At 38.2% G+C, this 17,171-nt stretch overlaps 1 protein-coding gene across 1 annotated transcript in view; it reads left to right on the top strand.

The window, feature by feature from the left end:
- Positions 1-17,171, top strand: part of DGKK (diacylglycerol kinase kappa) — a 176,908-nt gene that overhangs the window by 124,709 nt on the left and 35,028 nt on the right. The window contains exons 8-12 of the mRNA XM_059049722.2: positions 3,134-3,236; positions 6,796-6,979; positions 7,701-7,809; positions 8,592-8,731; positions 9,647-9,728. Of these exons, the coding sequence (XP_058905705.1) occupies positions 3,134-3,236; positions 6,796-6,979; positions 7,701-7,809; positions 8,592-8,731; positions 9,647-9,728 (618 nt within the window). The remainder of the gene's footprint in view (positions 1-3,133; positions 3,237-6,795; positions 6,980-7,700; positions 7,810-8,591; positions 8,732-9,646; positions 9,729-17,171) is intronic.

A 17,171-nucleotide genomic window follows, 5' to 3' on the forward strand; every position in this document is an offset into this window, starting at 1 on the left:
ACAGATCTTTTCCTGTAATTGATATCTAGTCTCATAGCGTTGTGATCAAAAAAGATACTTCATATGATTTCAATTTTCTTAAATTTACCAAGGCTTGATTTGTGACCCAAGATATGATCTATCCTGGAGAATGTTCCATCAACACTTGAGAAGAATGTGTATTCTGTTGTTTTTGGATGGAATGTCCCATAAATATCAATTAAGTCCATCTTGTTTAATGTATCATTTAAAGCTTGTGTTTCCTTATTTATTTTCATTTTGGATGATCTGTCCATTGTTGAAATGGACAGTGGTGGGGTGTTAAAATCCCCTACTATGATTGTGTTACTGTCGATTTTCCCTTTTATGGCTGTTAGTATTTGCCTTATGTATTGAGGTGCTCCTATGTTGGATGCATAAATATTTACAATTGTTATATCTTCTTATTGGATCGATCCCTTGATCATTATGTAGTGTCATTATTTGTCTCTTGTAATAGTCTTTAATTTAAAGTCTATTTTGTCTGATATGCATATTGCTACTCCAGCTTTCTTTTGATTTCTATTTTCATGGAATATCTTTTTCCATCCCCTCACTTTCAGTCTGTATGTGTCCCTAGTTATGAAATAGGTCTCTTGTAGACAGCCTATATATGGATCTTGTTTTTGTATCCATTCAGCCAGTCTATGTCTTTTGGTGGGAGCATTTAATCCATTTACATTTAAGGTAGTTATTGATACGTATGTTCCTATCACCATTTTCCTAATTGTTTTGTGTTTGTTATTGTAGGTCTTTTCTTCCTCTTGTGTTTCCTGCCTAGAGAAGTTCCTTTAGCATTTGTTGTAAAGCTGGTTTGGTGGTGCTGAATTCTCTTAGCTTTTGCTTGTCTAAAGTTTTTAATTTTTCCGTTGAATCTGAATGAGATCCTTGCTGGGTAGAGTAATCTTGGTTGTAGGTTTTTCCCTTTCATCACTTTAAATATGTCTTGCCACTCCCTCTGGCTTTCAGAGTTTCTGCTGAAAGATCAGCTGTTAACATTATGGGGATTCCCTTGTATTTTATTTGTTGCTTTTCCCTTGCTGGTTTTAATATTTTTTTCTTTGTATTTAATTTTTTACACTTTGATTAATATGTATCTTGGCGTGTTTCTGCCGAAAGATCAACTGTTAACCTTATGTCCCATAGATTTTGGATAGTTCTGTTTCCATTTTCATTTGTCTCAAGGTATATTTTTATTTCTTCTTTGATTTCTCCACTGACCATTGGTTGTTTAGCATCATGTTGTTTAGTCTCCACGTGTTTGTGTTTTTTCCAGTTTTCTTCTTGTAGTTGATTTCTAGTTTCATAGTGTTGTTGTCAGAAAAGATGATTAATATGACTTGAATCTTCTTATATTTAATGTGACTTGTTTTGTGGCCTAACATGTGATGTATCTGGAGAATGTTCTATGTGTACTTGAAAAGAATGTGTGTTCTGCTGCTTTTTGATGGAATGTTCTATAGGTGTATATATTAAGGTAATCTCATGTAATGTGTTAAGGCCAGTGTTTCTTTATTGATTTTCTGTCAGATGATATATCCATTGATGTAACTGGGGTATTATAGTACCCTACTATTATTGTATTTCTGTCTATTTCTTCAGTTATTTCTGTTAATATTTGCTTTATATATTTAAGTGCTCCTCTGTTGATTGCATAAATGTTTATAAATGTTATATCATCTTGTTAGATTGACCCCTTTACCATAATTTAATGTCCTTCCTTGTTTTGTTACAGTCTTTGCTTTAAAGTCTATTTTTTCTGATATAAGTACTGCTACCGTGGCTTTCTTTTAATTTCCATCTGCATTGAATACCCTTTTCTATCCTATAACTTTCAGTCTGTGTGTGTCTTTAGATCTGAAGTGAGTTTCTTGCAGGCAGCATATATATCGGCCTTGTTTTTGTATCCATTCAGCCACTCTATATCTTCTGATTGGAGCATTAGTTCATTTAAATTTAAAGTGATTATTGATAGGTATTTACTTATAGCTATTTTTTTCATTGTTTGCTGGTTGTTTTTGTAGTTCTTCTCTGTTCTTGTCTTCTCCTCCTGGTTTCTTTCCTTGTGTTTTGATGGATTCCTTTAGTATGATGTTAGGGTTCGTTAAGAAAGGAAATCTTATAACCAACAAGGACCTACAGTATAGCACAGGGAACTCTGCTCAATATTCTGTAATAACCTAAATGGGAAAAGAATGTGAAAAAGAATAGATACATGTATATGTATAACTGAATCACTTTTCTGTATACCTGAAATTAACACAACATTGTTAATCAATTATATTCTAATATAAAATTTTAAAAAAAAATTAAAAGAGAGTAAATCTTAAAAGTTCTCATCACAAGGAAAAAAATGTAACTATGTATAGTGATGGATGTTAACTAGACTTATTGTGATGACCATTTCACAGTATATACAAATACCAAATCATTATGCCATGCACCTGAAATTAGTGTAATGCTTATCTCAATTATATTGCAATAAAAAAGAAGATGACTCTGATTGTCCTCTGGATCTCTTTTGTTTTGCATAATTAGGCCAGATTCATGTTTTCTAGGAATTGTGTAATTTTCCAGGAAGTGATGCTTGAAGATATCAGAAATCTGGGAAATATGCCATTAGTGGGGAAGGCAGCAGAGTCTCAGCCTTTTCACTTCCCAGTTGTTTGACCTTGAGCAAGATCCTTTACCTCTCTGAGCTTTGGTTTCTTCATTTCTAAAACAAACTTAATATGTCTTCCCTAAAGCACCCAGTTGTTGTAAAGAATGAAGCATAACAACATGTTATCAGGATTTGCACTCTTATACTGCAAGTAAACTACCCATTCTGTAGGCCACTGAAATTGTGCCCTAGGACTGGCATCTATGCAGTGCCTGTGATAGGTATCTTCTGAAAGCCACCTTTGAAGGAACAGAGTTCAGAGGTCACACTCAGGGATGGTGCAGGCTCAGGGTGGAAAGAGAGGTTGAGTCAGGGGTATGTGTATGGCACCAAATCTCAGAAAGGGAGTTTTGAATACTGAGCACTTAAATTTTGGAATTGGGACAAAATGCTGATCTATGTTATCCTTTTCTCACCCCACTCAAGTTTTTCTTTCTTCTCCTGTTTTTCCAGGTGCATGATGACTGCAGGAGACGGTTTTCCAAGGAATGCTGGTTTGGAAGTCATCGATCATCAGTCATTCCTCCCACTGCCCTCAGCGACCCCAAGGGTGATGGTGAGTAGCTCAACTTTAATACATTGGGGAGGGAGGGAAGATGCAAAGCCTAGAGAAAAAGTCTGCAATTAAATTAATCTGGTCAACCAATCAAACATTTCTGGGAGTACGAGTGTGCATATGTGTATAGACAGCTTGTGTTTTTCTTTAGACCTTTGGGATGGTGAATATTGTTTATGGTGTAAATGTATGTTGGCATGTTCTTTGTAGCCTCTGTCAAAATTGTTTCCAAATGATCAGAATTGATTTCAGCTTTTAGATGATTTCCAGACAGTAGATAATCCATGAAATATTTTTTTTTTGCTTGCTGCCTACTTCATTGCCAAGGAAAAGCCAGCATTAGCTGGGAGCAAAGAAAGGAAAATAAAGAAGACTATACAGTTTCCTTAGAGAACAGAAGGGGGCAAGGATTCCTGTAACCATTAGAACCGTTTTAGAACTAGACACAGCACATGTGTACATGTGTGCACATATGTGTACATACACTCTGAGCCACTCTAGTCTCTTCCAGTTCACTTCCCAACCCCAACACAGATACAGACAGACCATGTACCACTAGCACTGATACATGGTATATTCACAGTCAAGATTTGTTACATGAATTCATTAATACATTTACTGAATACTACATATATGTAAGGCTCAGTGATGAACAATGTAGAGAATAAGATATGACTAAGACAGGATCCCTGATTCATATGGGGGCAAAACAGTATAATGCAGTATTTGTCAAATGCAAGAATGCCTCATAATCATCCAGAAGGCTTTTTAAAACACAGATTTCTAGGCCCTATGCCCCTGCCCTAGAGCCTTTGATTCAGTAGATCTGGGTAGGGCACAAGAGTTTCCATTTCTTACAAGAAATGATGCTGATACTACTACTCCCGTGAGCATACTCAATCATTTACTAACTGTGTGACCTTGGGAAAGTTACTTAACCTCTCTGTGCCTCATGTATCATTTGTTTTCTGCCAATAGGGAATAAAGTTATACTCAAGTGAGTTATGAGGGTTAAATGAGTTAGTATCTGTAAAAGAGGATTTTAAAATACAGGGAGGGGAACAGGAAGCCAACCTTATGCTAATTTAGCATCCTTCTGTGGTATGAACTGAACAAATTTGAGAGGGACTGTTGGCTCCTTGGTTTTGGGCACTGTGATTATATTAACGTAGCTCAAAGAAGCACGATCCTTTTTTTTTTTTTTTTTTAAGCTCTTTCAGACTGTTGACTCATCTGGAGCTTAAAGTCAAGTAAATCCCCTAAGCCCTTTTCATGCTTGATCCTGCCAAGCCAAGCTCCTATTGTCTTGTTCTGCTGCAACTTATGTCCTTGAGCCTAAAGGCCAAGCTTCACATTTATCCCCTTTTCAGCTTGTTGACTTTGACCCTACTGCCTGTTAAGGTCATTTTTCAATCTTGATTCTGTCATCCAGTGGCTCTCCCTCCCACTTTAGGTACTTCAAAGCTGACAAGCTAGCCTTCCATGTTTTTATTTGAATTGGTTAAAATTGTTGAATAGTACTGGACATTCCCTTACAGTTAACATCAGCTTATTCAAAAGCAACCTTGTGGACATGATCATTTACCTGGTTATGAACCTGCCTAATATCGCTATATTCCAGCCCACAATACCATCCATTTCTGTCACCTTGTTCACAGGATTCGTCTAACATCTTGTTGTCATTTTATGTGGGCCCTGTCACCTCTCTCCCTCACTTACTCCACAGTAGCCATGCTATTCTCTTCACTGTCCACAAACATCCCAGGCAGTCTCCCTTCTCTGGGCGGGTTCTTATTCTTCCTCTTGACCCCCAAAAAACTATTCCCCCAGATATCTGCATTGCTCACTACCTCATGTCATTCAAATATCATCTCACCAGAGAAGCCATCCCTGGCCACCTGTCTAAAACAACATCCCCTTCAGTCTCCATTCCCCTTTTCCTGCTTTATTTTTCTTCATATCGCATTATTTTCTATATTTATTTGTGTATTTATTTATGGTCTGCATTGTTCCATTAGAATATAAATTTCACAAGGGCAAAGATCATTTCTATCTTGTCCATCACTGTATATCAGAACATAACAAGGACAGGCACAAAGAATGCCCTCAATAGATATATGTTGAATGAATGAATGAATGTCTTAACTACCATTGTGTTAACATATATTTTGTAAAAAAATGTTGAAAAGGGATAACATGTTCAGGGAGGGTAACTACTTCCAAGCTATGCTACTGAAGGGACATAGCAGACTCACTTTGTAGCTATGAGCCCTGGCAAGCCCTGAAGGTTTGGTGCATGACAGCCTAGCTGGCTCAGGAGGTCTTCAAGCTCCACTGGCCAGTGAATAGAAATTGGCCCATAGAGGAAGCTTGCTTTAGATTTTTCCAGGCAAAACAGCCATGAAATCTGCTCAAGTCAGTAGTCTTCCTCTTCAGGCTCCCTTTTACCCAGGCTACAACAAATGGGACACTTCAAGTTGCCTCTCTCCCCATGGCACACATCATTCAGGAGCAAGCCACATGCTTTTTTCCCTTTGCATTTATTTTTGCTGGGGCATCCCTGGCAAGCCACGAGCTCAGAGGTTTGGAGGCTCACAATTTTTCTAGCATCTCCTATGAGGCCATTGCTCACTGCCTGTCTCCCTGCCAACAGGCTCTACAACTCAGTATGAGCTGGCAGGCTTTTGCAATTTAAACTGCTATAACTACACTTCTCTATGTGGAATTTCAGTGTTGGGGATTATTAAAAGTCTCTCTCTTGTCCAGACAATTTCCCTATAGACTTGTTTCCCCTGATAATTGGTATGATAACTTAGATTGCTCTGCCACAACTTTAGAGGAGCGATTAAATCTCCCTGCTTCACTCCACATTGATATGCTCTGTCATTAGCTCCTGGCTGAAAGGCAGCCTTTTCTCCCCATCTCTCCTGACCTTGTATCTTCTGAGTGCAAGAACTGAGCTATCCCAGGCAGAGAGAGGACAAGTTGGGTGTGCTTATCCTTCTCCTGGGCTCTCAACCTTCTCCTTCACTTTTCCCTTGACATTTTATTGATCTTTGGTTGTGGCACCAATTTTTTTTTTTATTCCTTGTGTTCCAATACACTGCTGCGTATGAATCTGTCTCCCCAGCTTGAGGGCAAGAGCTAGACCCCTAGAATTATGTAGCATGATGATTGGCATGTAGTAGTTGCTCAGCAAATGTTGGTTACCTGGCAACAGCTGGGCAAAGACCAGCTGTTGTTGTTTTCTTAAATAAAAGCCCCTTTGGGTTGCATCTAACTTCCCCTCTGTTCCTCAGTCTCAGAGGCACAGGGAAGCTGTGGGAGGTGTTGGATGTCTATTATCTTGATTGTGGTGATGGTATCATGGGTGTTTGCATATGTCTGAACTCATTAAATTGTACGCATTAAATGTATTCAGTTCTTTGTATATCAATTATACCTCAATAAAGCTGTTTTTAAAAAGTATTTGCAAAATTTGATGTTAAGTCATGCCTTGCTTCCATCTAAATGGCCCTTTTCTTTTTTTCCCTTTTCTTTCTGTTGTATGCATTATTAGGCCAATTAGTAGTATCTCCAGATTTCTGGAATCTTGATTGGTCTTCAGCCTGTTCATGCCCCCTTCTCATCTTCATCAACTCCAAAAGCGGCGATCACCAAGGGATCGTCTTCCTCCGGAAATTCAAGCAATACCTTAACCCGTCTCAAGTGTTTGACCTTTCGAAGGGTGGACCTGAAGCCGGGTAAGCATGGGGTAAAGGATGTAGTTGCGGGTATAGAAGGGACTCCCCCCTCTACACATTCTAGAGTAGGATAGGCTTCCTGGAATTAGTTCTAGTACCTGGGCAGGAAAGGTCTATTTTCTCAAGTCAGGACACAAACAACTCCACAGCATCTTGAGTTGGCTGGCTGGAGGACTTTTAGCCCTCTCCCAGAAAACCTGTCAAGCCTATGTCCTGCTCTCAGATTTGCTTCACCTTTTCCAGTTGGAAAAGGTAACTATGTCTCCTGACTTCAGAGGAGGAGGCAAATGGATATTATTTTCCACCTTTCCTGTCACTCACTCTTTTTCTTGGGGGCAAGTAGATACATCTCTACTACAGGCCTGTTTTATTTAGAGACCATCTGGCTGTTCAGCCTTGGTTTCTGTGAACCCACTGGCAACTGTGCAAGACATTCTTCCTGGGCCTCAGCAAGTCGATTAGCCTAGGCAACTAGTAACTTCCAGAACAAGATTGGGCAAAGAAGAGTATAGGTTGAGGCAAGGCCTGATCTCCAGGATTGCCTGTGGGAGCATTCCCTATGATCTCAGGTACACAGAGAGATAGGGGTTAAGGGAAAGGAAACAGGTAGCCTGATAGCATGGTGCAGAAGCAGCAGTCCTTAGCTCCTGGCACATTGTAGGAAAGAGTTGTAAAATTCATCAGCTCATGAAATGACTCCCCTTTCCCCTCTTCCTTCCAGGCTCTGCATGTTCAAGAACTTTGCTCGCTTTCGCATTGTGGTTTGTGGTGGAGATGGCAGTGTGAGCTGGGTCTTATCTCTGATTGATGCCTTTGGATTACAGGAACGGGTGAGTCCCTAGTTGACTTAATTTAGCCATTGCTAAAGAGATTGGTGATGTAGAGCTGCTTATCCCAAGAAGTCCCTGGTCTTTACTCTCCTCATCTGTAAAATACACGCTTCCTACTGGTTTCACAGTCAACCTGACTGGTAGATTCCCAATCTAAGCCTGCTCACCTATACCATTTTCTGGTTATATAACAGTAGGAAGGAAGAAAGAGGAAGTTAGAAAAAAAAAAATGAGCAGTGCTCTATTTCCCAAGCCCCCAAATGAAGATTTGAAGGGGAGGAAAGCAAGAAAAAAAGAAGTGGCATCCGGCAGCATTCAGCTCCCAATTTCTTACCCCTCCTGAGGCCACTGAGTTTCTTCCCTGAGTCTCTAGAGTAGCAGAAATATTCCTCCACCTCTCCCCGCTCTCCCTAAGCAGCGCCCTGCTCTTCTGACTGCAGTAGCTTTGTCTCCTTAAGGCACCTTACCTCTTTGGCCCAGCCTAGATAGAAATTTGTGGCTGTATTTCTCTTTTATAAGCATGGCTACAAATATTGTCATATTCCAGCAATGTTTTCCCTTACTGAGTAGGTTCTGTATTGCCAAGAGTGGGACCCAACTCCTTAGGGAAAATTTCACTCAACTTCAAACATCTTCCTATTACACTCCCTAAAACCATAGGTCCCTTATTGCCACTAGTTTTGAGACCATATTTTTTTTTCTCAAAAAGCACCTTCTGGGTTCTTTTATGGGTGGATCTTGGTAGGATTGTCTGAAAATGGTCCCCGGTTTTGTTCTTGCAGTGTCAGCTGGCAGTCATCCCTCTTGGAACCGGTAATGATCTGGCCCGTGTCCTTGGCTGGGGTGCATTCTGGAACAAAAACAAATCGCCTCTGAACATCCTCAACAGAGTGGAGCAAGCTGGTGTGAGGATTCTAGACAGGTGAGTAGCTGAAAGATCAGGTCGTTGTGGCTCTTCCAGTCCCTTGCCAGTTACTCCCAGTTACATCATCTCAATCAGGAATGTTCTAAACTCCCTCACAGAGCTTCATTGCCTTTCTGGCTTCAGTGCAAGGAAATTTGGGGGACCTTGCCTATTAAGAAGCCAGGGTCTATTGTGTATCCTTTAAACATCACTGAAGCCCCTCTTCAAACTTAAAAGATCCTAGAGCAGGAGCCTCCATTGGTAAATTTCAAGGGTTCTATAAACCTCCTTCAAATTGCATAGCTAATTATCCATATAAGCATTTTTTCCTTGGGAAAGTTTCCACCTTTCTGTTCTATTCTAGGTTAGTATAGAAACTATTCTATAGCTTCATCAGGTACTCAAAGAAACTCAAATAAAGAGGGCTCATAAACAATTGGCCTGGATTATCTATGCCCTAGAGAAGAGACAGTATTCCCCTCCAATCTTCTAAGAAGAAAGATTTTCTATGTGGGGGCATAGTATTTGATTTATGGCTACTCATAAAGATAACCTGGGGAGCTTTTTCAAGGTACCAAGCTGGGCCCTACCACAAATATTCTTATTCAGTAGGTCTTGGGTAGACCCCTGGTATGTTTATTTTACAAAAGCACCTCAGGTGATCTTGGTAGTTACCACTGCTTGAGAAGCAATGCTCTCTGAGAACTCTGTGGTGGAATTCCTTCCATCACACTGGCCTTGAGAAGTCATGAAGCAGAGGTCTCTCTTGGGGTATACCTTGAGATCAGGTGACCTGAGATAACTTGGGCAACCCCTACAAATCATTCCTACCCATCACATAAATATTTTGACCCCTTTCATGACATGTGAAGCATTGGTGCCAACCTGTGATGAAACAGAGCCCTAAATATCTGTCTTTAAACTTCATTTCAGATGGAGTGTGATGATCCGTGAGACTCCCAGACAAACCCCATTACTAAGAGGACAAGTTGAAATGGATGTACCCCGATTTGAGGTAACAACTGCCTAGCTATAATTCAGGCCAACATCTTTATTACACATTGAAATAATAGGCTAAACCCAGAGAGAAGCTTTTGTATAGTCCATGGGCTTGATAAGGATGAGATCATTCAGGATTGGGGACATTTCAATTAGCAGTTATTTACCAAAACCTGTGTTAGGTGTTGGGGATATAATTCAGTCAGCCATTTACTTATGCATTCACTCAAAATATTTATGGAAAGTATGGATTAACTACAGTGTGTTCCTTCCTCTTCAATTTTTGGAATAGTTTGAGAAGAATATGTATTAAATTTTCTTTGTATGTTTGGTAGAACTCCCCTGTGAAGCCATCCAGTCATGGACTTTGGTTAGCTGGGAGTTTTTAAAATTACAAATTCAGTTTCACTATTAGTGATCAGTCTGTTCAGATTGCCTCTTTCTTCCTGATTCAACCTTTAAAGATTGTATATTTCTAGAAACGTGTCTATTTCTTCTAGGTTGTTCAATTTGTTGGCATATAACTGTCCATAGTATTCTTTTATGATTTTTTGAATCTCTGTGGTATTGGTTGTTATGTCTTCTCTTTAATTTCTTATTTTATTTGGGTCCTCTCTCTTTTCTTCTTGGTGAGCCTCACTAAAGGTTTATCAATTTTATCTTTTCAAAGGACCAGATCTTGGTTTCATTGATCTTTTCTATTGTTTTTTTTTTTGGTCTCTGTTTTATTTATTTCCTCTCTGATCTTTATTATTTCCTGCCTTCTGATGACTTTGAGCTTTGTTAGCTCTTTTTCTAATTCTTTCAGTTAGTAATATAAGTTGTTTGAGATTTTTCTTGTTTCTTGAGGTAGGCCGGTATCACTGTAAACTTCCCTCTTAGAACTGCTTTGCTGGATCCCACAGATTTTGGAATGTTGTGTCTCCATTTTCATTTGTACCAAGGTATATTCTGATTTCCTCTTTGATTTCATCATTGTCACATCTTTCTTTTTAACATCTTTATTGGAGTATAATTGTTTACAATGGTGTGTTAGTTTCTGCTTTATAACAAAGTGAATCAGCTATACATATACATATATCCCCATATCTCCTCCCTCTTGTGTCTCCCTCCCACACTCCCTATCCCACCCCTCTAGGTGATCACAAACCACCTAGCTGATCTCCCTGTGCCATGCGGCTGCTTCCCACTAGCTATCTATTTTACACTTCGTAGTGTATATATGTCCATGCCACTCTCTCACTTCATCCCAGCTTACCCTTCCCACTCCCCGTGTGCTCAAGTCCATTCTCTATGTCTGTGTCTTTATTCCTGTCCTGCCTCTAGTTTCTTCAGAACCTTTTTTTAATTTTTTTTGGATTCCATATATATGTGTTAGCATACGGTATTTGTTTTTCTCTTTCTGACTTACTTCACTCTGTATGACAAACTCTAGGTCCATCCACATCACTACAAATAACTCAATTTCGTTTCTTTTTATGGCTGAGTAATATTCCATTGTATATATGTGCCACATCTTCTTTATTCATTCATCTGTCAATGGACACTTAGGTTGCTTCCATGTCCTGGCTATTGTACATAGAGCTGCAATGAACATTGTGGTACATGACTCTTTTTCAATTATGTCCCATTGGTTTATTTAGTAGCATGTTGTTTAGTCTCCTGTTTGTGTTTTTCCATTTTACTTCCTGTAATTGATTTCTAGTTTCATACTGTTGTGGTCAGAAAAAATGCTTGATATAATTTCTATCTTCTTAAATTTGTTGAGACTTGTTTTATGGCCTAGCATGTGATCTATCCTGAAGAACATTCCATGTGCAATTGAAAAAAAATGTGTATTCTGCTGCTTTTGGATGGAATGTCCTGTAGATAAGCCCAACTATTCTATTGTGTCATTTAAGACACCATTTCCTTATTGTTTTTCTCTCTGGATGATCTATCCATTAAAATAAGTGAAGTGTTAAAGTCCCCTACCATTTTTGTATTATTGTCAATTTCTCCCTCCATGTTTGTTAATATTTGTTTTATATATTTAGGTGTTCCTGTATTAGGTGTGTATATGATAAAGGGTTATATTCTCGTATTGTATTGATCATTTTATCATTATATAATACCCTTAATCTTTTGTTATAGACTTTGTTTTAAAGATTATTTTGTCCTATATGAATATTACTACCCCCGTTTTCTTCTCATTTCCATTTACATGAAATATATTTTTCTATCCTCTGACTTTCAGTCTGTTTGTGTCTAACTCGAAGTGAGTCTCTTGTAAGCAGCATATAGATGGGTCTTCTTTTTTCATCCAATCAGCCACCCTATGTCTTTCAATTGGAGTATTTAGTCCAATGACCTTTAAAGTGATTATTCATAGGTATGTACTTATTGCCATTTTGTTAGTTGTATTCTGGTTGTGTTTGTACTTCTCTGTTCTTTTCTTCTTCTTTTAGTTTCTTCCTTTGTGGTTTGATGGTTTTCTTTATTGGTTTGCTTGTGTTCCTTTCTCTCTAGTTTTATATATCGATTGTAGGTTTTTAATTTGTGGTTACCAAGGGGTTCCTATATGTTGACCTACAACTGTATCTACTTTATAAAAACTGTTAGTCATTTAAGTTCAAACACATTCTAAAATATCTACTTTTTTTACTCCCCTCCCCCACATTTTGTGTTTTTTTTTTCATTTTGTGTTTTTAGTGTCATATTTTACATCTCCATGTTTATCCCTTCACAGTTTATTGTAGTTATACTTGATTTTACATTTTTTTCTTTAAATCTTTGTACTAGTTTACTTACTTGGTTGATTCTCAGCCTTTATTATATATTTGCCTTTACTAGTGGAATTTGTTCCTTTCTCATAGAAATTTACTTTTTGTTATAGCCTTTTCAATTAAAGAGAACCCTTTAAGATTTCTTTTAGGGTAGGTTTAGTATTGCTCAATTCTTTTAGTTTTTGCTTGTCTGAGAAGTTCTTTATCTCTCCTTCAATTCTAAATGATAATCTTGCTGGGAGAGCATCCTAGCTTGAAGGTTTTTCCCTTTTAGTACTTTATATATCATGTCCTTCCTTCTGGCCTGCAAGTTTTCTGCAGAGAAATCAGCTGATAGCCTTATGGGGATTCCCTTATATATGACTCTTTGATTTTTCTCTTGCTGCCTTTAGAATTATTTATCTTAAACATTTGCCATTTTAATTATTATGTCTTTGTATGTGTCTGTTTGGGTTCATCTTGTTTGGGACCCTCTGTGCTTCTTGTACCTGGATATTGGTTTCCTTCTTCATTTTCAATAAATTTTCAGCCATAACTTCATCAAATACATTTTTAAGCCCCCTCTCCCTCTCTCTTCTTCTGGGACCCCTATAATGCTGATGTTGGTATGCTTTGTGCTGTCCCAAATGTCCTTAAACTGTTCTCATTGTTTAAATGTTTCTTTTTACTATTCTGATTGCATGATTTCCATTATTCTATCTTCCAGATCACTTATTCATTCTTCTGTATCACCTAGTCTGCTGTTAATTCCTTCTAGTGTGTTTTTCATCTCACATTTTAAAATTTTTATTTCCTTGTTAAAATTCTGTGTTCATCTATTCTTTTCCCTAATTCAGTTAGCCTATCTATTACTAATGCTTTGAATTCTTTATCTAGTAAATTGTTTATTTCTGTTTTATTAGTTTTTTAAGGGGTTTTATCCTGTTTTTTCAATGAAACAAATCCCTCTGTCTTCTCATTGTTCTTAACTTTTGCTGTCTCTATTCTATTAAATTAGATGAAACAGTTACCTTTTCCAGTCTTGAAGGGGTGCCCTTGTATATGAGCATCCCCATACAGTCTGCATGTGCCCAGTGACTTTGGAGGGAGAGCTAGATCTGACTTGAGCACAAGTCATGTCATTCCCTAGAGTGTGCTGGCAGCTATCACCTTGGTAGGAGGTGGTGCTGCAGATGGAGCAGCGAGAGCTAGAGTCAGGTGTGAGCCAGAGCTTCTCCCTTTTTCAGTGGCCAACACCGCCCTCTTGGGGCTGGGAGCGGGTCCCAAATTGCTGGAGCAGAAGCATTGAGGGTCAAGTCCAAGATGACTCCATTCCCTCTAAGTGTGTTCTTTCTCCCATCCCAGCACCAGCACACTTGCCCCAGAGGGGAACAGTGCTGGAGCAAGAGGGGCTGGAGCAGGCATTTGACGTGGGTGTGGGCATGGGTTCAGGCTTTGATGTCCTCAGTTCCACTTGGAATCCTGGAATACTTCTGATGTGGTGCCTCAATAAATGCCAGGTTGCTGCCCGTACCCCATTCAGATGCATTTGGGGTCTGGGCTAGCATAGTCCCTAAAATCTGAGCACTCCCGTTAGCCACCCTCCCCCTAGCATAGAGCTGTTATGGTGAAGCAGGTGGGGTAGAACAGGTGCTTGGCTCAGGCTGGCTGTGTGCCAGAGTGGTTGCGGGAAACTGGCCAGAGTCCCATTCAGTTTCAACCTGTTATTTTCTGCCTTGTTTCAGGAATAAGCAAGTGTGTGTGTGCTCTTCACTAGCAGAGTGTAGGTTTCTTTTGTTTGTTTGTTTGCTGTACAATATATCAAAGTTGCTTATTTATTTTATACATAGTGCTTTGTATCTTTTAATCTGATACCCCTATCTCACCCCTCCCTATTCCCTCTACACTGGTAACCACTAGTTTGTTCTCTACGTCTATGAGTCTGTTTCTGTTTTTTAAATATATGTTTGTTTTGTTTTTCACATTCCACATGTAAGTGATAAAATAGAGTATTTGATTTTTCTCACTGACATATTTCACTAAGCATAATACCCTCAAGGTCCATCACATTGTTGCAAATGGCAGAATTCTATTCTTTTGGGGGGGATGAGTAGTATTCCATTGTACATATAAACCACATCTGTATCCATTCATCTGTTGATGGGCACTTAGGTTGCTTCCATATCTTGACTATTGTAGATAGTGCTGCTGTGAACATGGAGGTACATGCATCTTTTCAAATTAGTGTTTTCATTTTCTACAAATACATACCCAGCACTGAAATTCCTGGATCATATTATAGTTCTATTTTTAGTTTTTTAAAGAAACTCCATACTATTTTCTATAGTGGCTGGAAAGAATGTACAACCCCACCAATAGTTTACTGGGGTTCCCATTTCTCCACATCCTCTCCAACATTTGTTATTTGTAGACATTTTGCTGATAGCCTTTCTGACAGGTGAGGTGATATCTCATTTTTGTTTTGCATTTCTCTAATAATTAGCAATGTTGAGCATCTTTACATGTGCCTGTTAGCCATATATATGTCTTCTTTGAAAAAATTTCTATTCAGGTCTTCTGCCCATTTGTTGATTGGGTTGTTTATATTTTTGATATTGAGTTATATGAGCTGTTTGTGTATTTTGGATATTAACCCCTTGTCAGCCACACCATTTGCAAATATTTTCTCCCTTTTCATAGGTTGTATTTTCATGTTATTGATAGTTTCCTTTGCTGTGCAAAAGCTTTTTAAGTTTAATTAGGCCCTATTACTTTATTTTTGCTTTATTTCCTTTGGCTTAGGAGACAGACCCAAAAAAATATTGTTACGATTTTTGTCAAAGAGTGTTCTGCCTATGTTCTCTTCTAGGAGTTTCATGGTGTCATGTCTTACATGTAGGTCTTTGAACCACTTTGAGCTTACTTATATACATGGTCTGAGGGAATTTTCTAATCTCATTGTTTTACATGTGGCTGTTCAGTTTTCCCAGTACCACTTGCTGAAGAGACTCTCTTTTATCCATTGTATATTCTTGCCTCCTTTTTCATAAAGTAATTGACAATAGGTGCATGGGTTCACTTCTGGTTCTCTATTTTGCTCCTTTGATCTATGTCTCTGTTTCTGTGCCAGTACCATGCTGTTTTGATTTCTATAGCTTTGTAGTATATCCTGAAGTCTTGGAGGGTTATACCTCTAGCTTTGTTCTTTTTCCTCAAGATGACTTTGGCAATTTGGAGTTTTTTGTGGTTCCCTATGAATTTTTATTTGTTCTCATTCTCTGAAAAATAACATGCATATTTTTATAGGGATTTCATTAAATCTGTAGATTGCTTTCCATATTATGGCCATTTTAACAATATTAATGCTTCCAATCCAAGGGCACAAGATATCTTTCCATTTCTTTGAATTATCTTCAATTCCTTTCATCAATGTTTTATAGTTTTCAGATTATAGGTCTTTCACCTCCTTGGTTAAGTTTATTCTTGGTATTTTCTTCCTTTGGTATGATTTTTTTTTTTTTTTTCAGTATGCAGGCCTCTCACTGTTGTGGCCTCTCCCGTTGCGGAGCACAGGCTCCAGACACACAGGCTCAGTGGCCATGGCTCACGTTGGTATGATTTGAAACAGGATGATTTTTTACTTTCTGTTTCTGAAATTTCATTATTAGTGTATATAAATGCAATAGATTTCTGTATGGTAATCTTGTATCCTTCAACCTTGCTGAATTCATTTATTAGTCCTAATATTTGGGGGTGGAGACTTTAGAGTTCCCAATAAAAAGTATCATGTCATCTGCAAATAGTGACAGTTTTACATCTTCCCTTCCAATTTGGATTCCTTTTCTTTCTTTTACTTCTCTGATTGCTGTGGCTAGAACTTCCATTACTATGTTAAACAGAAGTGGTAAAAGTGAGCATCCTTGTCTTGTTCCAGAACTTAGTGGGAAGTCTTTCAGCTTTTCACCATTGAGTATGATGTTGGCTATGGGTTTATCATAATGCCTTTAATTATGCTGATATATGTTCCCTCTATACCCACTTGGATAAGAATTTTTATCATGAATGGATGTTGACATTTTTCAAATGCTTTTCCTGCATCTATTGAGATGATCATATGATTTTTATCCTTCCTTTTTTTAATGTGCATCACATTGATTGATATGTGAACGTTGATTCACCCTCTTAACCCTGGAATAAATCCAAATTGATCAGGGTGTTTGATCCCTTTTACATATTGTTGTATTCAGTTTGCTAATATTTCATTGAGGATTTTTGCACCTATATTCATCAAAGATATTGGCCTATAATTTCTTTTGTGTGTGTGTGTAGTTTCCTTGTCTGGTTTTGGTATCAGAGTAATGGTGGCCTTGTAGAATAAATCTGTGAGTGTTCCTTCCTCTTCAAGTTTTTGGAATAGTTTGAGAGGGATACGTATTAGCTCTTCTCTATATGTTTGTTAGAATTCCCCTCTGAAGCCATCTGGTTCTGGCCTTTTGTTTGCTGGAAGTTTTTTTTTATTACAGATTCAATTTTACTTGTAGTGATTAGTCTGTTCAAATTGACTGTTTCTTCTTGAAGCAGTCTTGGTAGGCTGTATCTTTCGAGAAATTTGTTCATTTCTTCTAGGTTGTCCAATTTGTTGACATATAAGTGTTCATAGTATTCTCTTATGATTTTTTACATTTCTGTGGTATTGGTTGTTATGTCTCCCCTTT

This window comes from Kogia breviceps, chromosome X (genome assembly GCF_026419965.1).
Source record: "Kogia breviceps isolate mKogBre1 chromosome X, mKogBre1 haplotype 1, whole genome shotgun sequence".
NCBI classification, from domain to species: domain Eukaryota; kingdom Metazoa; phylum Chordata; class Mammalia; order Artiodactyla; family Physeteridae; genus Kogia; species Kogia breviceps.